Source organism: Asterias rubens, chromosome 14 (assembly GCF_902459465.1).
Source record: "Asterias rubens chromosome 14, eAstRub1.3, whole genome shotgun sequence".
In the NCBI taxonomy this organism is placed as follows: domain Eukaryota; kingdom Metazoa; phylum Echinodermata; class Asteroidea; order Forcipulatida; family Asteriidae; genus Asterias; species Asterias rubens.
In genome coordinates, this window is record NC_047075.1 from 14,349,082 (window position 1) to 14,356,693 (window position 7,612).

The 7,612-nt window shown below is 37.9% G+C and overlaps 2 protein-coding genes across 2 annotated transcripts; one reads left to right on the plus strand and one right to left on the minus strand.

Moving 5' to 3' along the window:
* Positions 1–201: 201 nt before the first annotated feature.
* Positions 202–1,656, plus strand: LOC117299211 (nuclear apoptosis-inducing factor 1-like). Its single transcript, XM_033782670.1, has 2 exons — positions 202–493; positions 1,466–1,656. The coding sequence occupies exons 1-2, from the start codon at positions 202–204 to the stop codon at positions 1,654–1,656; spliced, it is 483 nt and encodes a 160-aa protein (XP_033638561.1).
* A 130-nt stretch (positions 1,657–1,786) lies between these two features.
* On the minus strand, positions 1,787–3,930 carry LOC117299212 (putative nuclease HARBI1). The gene is made up of 4 exons (XM_033782671.1): positions 3,883–3,930; positions 3,475–3,515; positions 3,094–3,357; positions 1,787–1,912 (listed from the first exon to the last, which is right to left on the minus strand). Exons 1-4 carry the CDS (start codon positions 3,928–3,930, stop codon positions 1,900–1,902), a joined length of 366 nt encoding a protein of 121 aa, XP_033638562.1. The 3' UTR covers positions 1,787–1,899.
* Positions 3,931–7,612: the final 3,682 nt, after the last annotated feature.

A 7,612-nucleotide genomic window follows, 5' to 3' on the forward strand; every position in this document is an offset into this window, starting at 1 on the left:
AGTTTGAAACAAATTAATTGTGTTTTCTTTGTTATTTTGTGCGTTGGCCTCATGTTAGAACGCGCGCGTCCACGCACAATATGAATTTAGGCATGTATTAATGGTAGAAAAATAGTATGTTTTAACACTTTAAAAAAATGTTACACGCGCGCGTTTTAGCACTACATAGTTTAAACAGTTGTAATTAATTGTATTACAACAATGGCCGCAACCTTGAAGGAGAAAAATGTCCGGAAACCAAATTTTTCCGAGAAGGAGAAGTTGCTCCTTCTTAGTGAGTGGGAGAAGCGGGCCGATGTGCTCCGACCGAAATTTTCGTCAAAGGTCACGTCCCAAATTAAGCACGAAGCATGGCGACAAATTGCAGAGGCCCTTTATTCAAGCTTCCCGTCAGTCCGTCGAGATGTGCCGGAACTTCAGAAGAAATGGCAGAACATGAACAGTAAGATGAAGGAGGAAGCCTCCAAATACCGAAAGGAATCAGTCAAAACCGGTATGTAGTACTCATTTGTTTTATTGTTTTAAATGAGTGAACTATACAAAATACAACAAAATAAGTACAGATAGTCGAAATTGAATAAATACATTTTAAAATTACTAACCAATAGGCATAACTACACTTAAATAAAAAGAAATTAATAAACGAAGAAAATAATAATATGATTAAAACAATATTTCAAATGAATAATAATATTAATAAATAAATAAAGAAACAAAATTACAAAAAATAACACAAAATATAAAATAATAATATATAAATAAATAAATAAACAAATAAATAAATAAACAAATAAACAAATAAATAAATAAATAAATAAATTAATAAACAAACAAATTAATAAAACAATATTATAATACACCAATCAACCAATCAAATCCGTTCACAAATCAATCAATTAATGGGTCAAAAAACATTTGGGAACTTGTAACTTATTTATCATAAACAACATACTCAACGAATAATACCTCCATAAAGAACACCTCCTCAAAATAATCATTAGCATAAAACCTTACTTGGTAACGAGCAATCTAATAGTGAGAGGTTGATATTATAAAACATTATGACAAACGGCTCCCTCTGAAGTGACGTAGTTTTTGAGAAAGAAGTAATTTTCCAGGAAGTTGATTTCGAGACCTCAAGTTTAGAATTTGAGGTCTCGAAATCAAGCATCTAAAAGCACACAACTACGTGTGACAATGGTGTTTTTTCTTTCATAGTTATCTCGCAACTTCGACGACCAATTGAGCTCAAATTTTCACAGGTTTGATATTTAATGCATATGTTGAGATACACCAAGTGAGAGGACTGGTCTTTGACAATTACCAATAGTGTCCATTGTCTTTAAGTTAACTTAGTTATTATGCACACTTAACTTGGAAAAAGCACACATAATGTTTGATATTGACTTTTTCGAACTTGCAATTTTGGGAAACTCTCAACAATTTTAAAACCGTTTCTTTCAAGGAGGAGGACCTGCCCCACCTGATCTGAGCCCAATGGACCAAAGATTGATGACCCTGATAGGAGAGAACTCTCCAACTATCGTAGGGATCGTTGGTGGCATTGACAGCCTCCCTCCTGATGATAACTTTGAGCCCGCAGTCGCCATATCAGCTGCTCATGGTTCCATTGCTGATACACCGGATGACAGGTAAATATAGTTACTATTATTGCTTATAAACACTAATAAAAAAGGCGGTGTAAATAACTGGTGGTCAAGCAAATTCAGTGACGTGTTGCTTTTAAACAAAGCGTTTGAAATTAATGATAACTGGTATGGCGGATAGTTATTACTAGTTAAAGCTTATTACGTATTACTCAAATTATTATTTTTTTTTTCCTTCAGCACTTATACTGAGTTGCCAGTCACATTTGGACCATCATCGTCAGCGTGTAGATTATCGATGGTGCCTACAAAAAAAACAAGATCAGAAGAAAATGAGGAGTACGGAAAGCTGCTCAAGCTGGAACAGCGGAAATGCGAAGTGGAGACAAGAAGAGCAGAGATAGAAATTGAGAAACTTCTCATAGAGAAAGAGATGATTATCCTCAACATGGCAGTATTGCAACAGGGGTTATTAAACCAATAAGTTATAATTATTTGTTGTCTTATCTATTATTTATTTGCTGACGCTTTTTTGTACATTTGTATAGGTTTTGCCTGTGATTTTCGGGCAACCATATCTTTGTGTATAACAAAAAATATGAACAAAAATTAACAATGTTTATTGTCTCTGAATTGCCCTGTGTGACAAAGAATTTTGTTTGCAGTCGTGGAGCTCCGTATAACTATGTAGAGTTATGATTTGACTGTTTTTGTGTCGTGATAATAAAATGAATTTGTTCTATGAATCGATTGAATATGAAATAACTGTCATTTTTGTTGTCATAGTTATTTTGAAGGTGGTGTTATAACATAACGTTTTCTGAAATATAACGTTTTTCAATTAAAGGGTCTGGATGGGTACCTTCTGAAGGACACAAAACAAAATGTCCACAGATTCACGCGGTTTGAAAATAATGATGGTAGAAGGCTTCCCTTAAAATAGCACTAGGTGGTAGTCGAGCATTGATCTACTCCTCACCTGTGGCAATAATTTGTGGGTTTCTTCTGATTAAATTATAGAGCTATAATTGTTACGGGTGTAAAGAATATTTGGATGATGAATGGGCTCAAACAAATCTTAAAAACAGATGGTACAATTTAAATATTTTATTTATTATTATTTATAGTCCCTAGCCATCCCCAAAAAGTAAAAAAAGTTGTGTTGTTGACAAAAATTATGTTGTTTACATTACATCCTCCTCCTACCCGGCCCGCAAGCACAATAAGTTTCTAGCGCCCTATTTTATTAGACAATATGTATCAAAATAAAATGTATCAAAATGTAATTGTATCAAAATAACGCAAATTATTTCATGAACTTTGCCGACTTGGTTATTCAGTCAGTCATTGATTTTTGTGTGCAAAAAACAACAGTGACACGTCAGTTATGCTTAGGTCACGGTGTAATGCAGACCCGGGTGGTGCTCTCTCTTTTTTTAGAGTGGAAACGTAAAATTCAGAATGGTGGATTATAACTTAAACTCACTGGAAATAGGTGTGAACTACGTGGTTCCTGACTAGGTTGCCATCATCGTGGTGCACTGGTTGTTCTGGCTGTGGATGTGGAGGGTTGTTCATGTGATCCTCTTCAATGTCTGGAAGGCCTCGTTGCTTTGCAATGTTGTGCAGCACAGCACATGCAGCAATCACTCTGCACGTTCTTTCTGGGGACAGCCTTATTTCACCATGAAGGCAGTGAAAACGACGTTTCCACTGCCCAATCGTCCGTTCAACAAGACTTCGAGTTGTTCTACCAAAAACACAAAAAGACGCAGCTTATGTCAACGTGTGAATATGAAATTTTGTGAAACATGAATTTATAATTAAAACAAAACTTAAAAAAGTATTGCGAAATGAAACAACTTACTTGTGTGCACCGTTGTATCTTGCCTCTGCACGATTTCCTGCCTGGAGAAACGGTGTGAGGAGCCTTGGTTTTGACGGGTAGCCAGTGTCGCCTAACAAGTAACCTTACTCATTGTTTTCCCCTCTCCCCGCCGGCCGGTGGCGCCCAAACACGTCCGCTAATCGGCTCTCTCGAAGCACTCTTGAGTCGTGGGTACTTCCCGGCCACTGGGCATTTATTTGCGTCCACAACAACTTGAACATTTATGGAGTGGTAATTTTTCCTGTTAACAAATTGCTCTTTGTGTGTTGAGGGTGCCAAGATTCGGACATGAGTTCCGTTGATGAGTCCAACTACGCCCGGAAATCCAGCGATGGTGAAAAATCCCCTTTTGATATTTTGTTCATCTGCAGCTGCTGGCCACCTTACAAATTCAGCAAGTTTTCTAGCTAGACTTGATGACACAATGCTGACCATTCTGGATACGGATGACTGAGAAATTTTGATTGTGTCTCCAATAGTTCTTTGAAATGTTCCACAAGCATAAAACTGCAATGCAATTATGACCTTGATTTCTGCGGGAATAGCGCAAGATCGTTCCGTTGGCGACTGAATTTCCTCTCTTAACAGCTGAGAAATAAATAAAATACCGTTTCTGTCGAATCTATACCGCGAGTAAAGTTCACCGTCAGTAAAATCTGCTAAAGGATTACTCCTTTCTCGAAATACTCGCTCTCTACGAAGAATTCTAGCCTCAAAATTATGGCGGTGTGCGACATGCAAAAAAGCGGCCATGACACCCTAGTGCCCCGCTTAAGTCAGCTCGGACCACACTTAGACTTAAGACGCGAAAGTAAGCGGGGCACTTAGCGCAAACGCTTTGTGAATACCACTTAGTCGGTGAGATTCGTCTAAGTTGGGAATTTAAGTGGGGTGCTTATTATTTTGTGACTTAAGTAGTTTCATGAATACGGCCCCTGGAGGTCTCAGGACGGAGACAACCTTTTTTAGCATTTAAATCGGAAACCAGCACTGGTAAAAACGTTTTTTTTTTGTTTTTTTTTACATGCAAAAAAAAACAAGTCTCCCGAGACGAAAATTATTATTTCCAATCTCAAAACATACGGCTGCTTAACAAGTACTACTTTAAGGCAAACTTTGGACATTGTATTTTGTTGTCGTACACAAATTACCCACATAAAAGCATTTAAAATAAAACTTAAAGGCCCACACCGTGGGCCGGTGCCGTTTTATGTTTGTCGAAAATTTAACAAAAAAAAAACCGATTTCTTCTTTTTTTCAGTAGTGTTTTTATTTTTAAAAACAGGATTCACTTAGGCTGACATATTATTATACTATTATAGCTAGCTACCAAGTTAATAGGTATTATTACCTAGCAAATTTGAGCTTGCATGCCTCACCAAAAAAGGCTTGTAAACCGTGGTGGGTGTAGGCATACTTCCAACGTAAACTTACATGTGAATTTACATTCATGAACTTTGTAAACAGGGATGTCGAGTTGTCCGAATGGTCTAGTTGTCAGACGGACGAGTTGTCTGAACACCATAATCATCGCCTGTGTTATATAATGATCGAAAGTGTTGTGCTTGATGTCACAGTAGTCATCGTGTGACATTGCATTGCATTGCATTGCATTGCAATGTGGGCTCTGCGTGCAAAGCGCCATCATAGGTACACAATATAAGACCTAGATCGGCCGGGGTCCGCCCGATAGTCCGAAGGTCCGTTAGTCCAAAGGTGCAATAGTCCGAAGGTTCGATAGTCCGAACGCGCAAATTTTCCATAAGAGGGGGTTCATTAGTCCGAAAATGTAATAGGGTTCGTTAATCCAAACATATGATGCGATAGTCCGAAGGTTCATTAGTCCGAAGGTGCAACGATCCGAAGGTTTACTGGTCCGAAGGTTCGGTAGTCCGAATTTAAAAAAGGTTAGTTGGTCCGAAGGTTCGATAGTTCGAAACAAAAACGAGGTTCACCAGTCCGAAGGTTCATTATTCCGATCGACGATAAGGTTCGGTAGTCCGAATCGACGATAAGGTTCGATAGTCCGAATTGACAATAAGGTTCGATAGTCCGAATTGACAATAAGGTTCGTTAGTCCGAATTGACAATAAGGTTCGTTAGTCCGAATTGACAATAAGGTTCGATAGTCCGAACTGACAATAAGGTTCGATAGTCCGAATCGATAATAAGGTTCGATAATAAGGTTCGAAAGACGCACACCATAGGGAAATTTAAATAAGAAGTCCGTTTTGTTCATAGATATAAAATTAAAATAACTGAAATAACTAGATCGGCCGCGCGTACATACACGGGTTCTGGCATGGGTCTCCCCTGTTCACTTTCTGTGCGTTGCCGTGGTCACATGACTTGTTGCCATCGGCACGTGACATTTAGCGCGTCCAAAGCCTATCTCCCGTGTGCATTTTCTGCGAGTCGGCTTTCGAACGTGAAATCGTTACCGCGTCACAGCTGTTTCACTGCCAAATAAAGAGCGCCTTCTGTTGACCACTAGTGGTTAGTGACGAAATGACGTCCCTGCATCAAATTCGCGAACGGAATGGGCGTGGTATGCAGACACACTAATGTTGACGTAATGGGAGGCTATGAATAAGATTGGTTTTTGATTGGTTAAAGACCTCAAAAAACAATGAATATTCATATATAGTTTTTTTATTATTTAAAACAGATAAATAACTGGTCCTCAAGCCCCAGAGGCTTGAAAATTAATGAATAAAGGAGATTACCAGGTGCATTCACAGCGCGGAAAAATTCTACGCAATTTTGTGACTTTATTTTGCCACTATTCGAAAATCGTTCATATTTTAAAAGATCCGGTGGTTTATGGGTGACGATGATAAACAGTTTACTATTGAACAATTATGTAATCACTGGGAATGTAATTATTTGTAGGACATTGGCAGTATTCGAACAAATGTGATTTTAAAATCACCATTTACCATGGCTGAAAGTCTTTTGTGGCTTGTTGAAACGTCACACGTGTGTTATAGTGCATGTGTTTACGTGTGGCTTTTCATCGTCGCGATGCCTTCATTTGAAGTCGTTCCCTACCTACATCCATCGTTGTCAACCAATTATCGAGACATCATTGGATTGTTGGGTAAGGTATGTTATGAGATTAAATCACAATTACTGGAATTTATGTATATTTTAGTGGAAAATATATCCTCATTGTTTCACTTTCAAAGAACGTTCTTGTAGAAAAACGGTCGTCGGTTGAAATAGAACATACACGAATGTATACGTTAAAAGTTCTATGTACGGCTGTTTCATGCTTTATTTTTTATCTTATTGCTCCTGATCAAACCAGATCAACAATTAAAAAACATATATCATTATTTACACATAAGTCATTAATTATTTATTTTTACAGTTTATATCATGGATCAAGCACCCCTACCTTTGTTTTACATATACTCTGGGATATTTGTACTTAAATAATTATAAAATAAAATCAGTTTGCAATGAAAGCTTTCTGTTCTGAATCTTTGATGACAGTACCAATATTCCAGGACAACATTTTAAAATATTTATCAAATGTTTTTTTACAAAAATATGTGTCACTATCATCGTTAGATGCAGTGTGCACACATCGAGGATGCGGTTCAAGAATGAGTCAACAATTATCAAGCCAAAGCCAAAGGTCACTTAGAGTGTGTGCGTGCTTCAAACCGTTTACGGTGAGTTGATGGAGTGGTACTGTGTCGATCCCTTACTTCTACCTAGAACTATGAGGTTGGTTCCGCTACCGTCTCTCGTGGAGGGGACGATAGCGGAACAAACCTCGGTCATGGTTCTACGAGTACCGTGTCCCTGGTTTACCGGTCACCTCAAATCAATGTCTCAGCTGACTTTAAAGTACAATTGAAGGAAGGCTGCGGCGGTAGACCTGCATTTTGTTTAATGATGGGAAATCTGGGTTGTGTGTATATGTTTTTGTAATGCTTTTATTATGCATGTTGCATCAAATAAAATTTTACGTTCGTAGAAAAATACAAAATTTGTTACGTTCTAATGGCTTGTTAATTTTCCCATGTTTATGCAGACCTCCGGTAGATGATGTGTTGGATGACGTCTCATTATGACAGTGAGCTTCAGATCTCAATTAATACCCGGC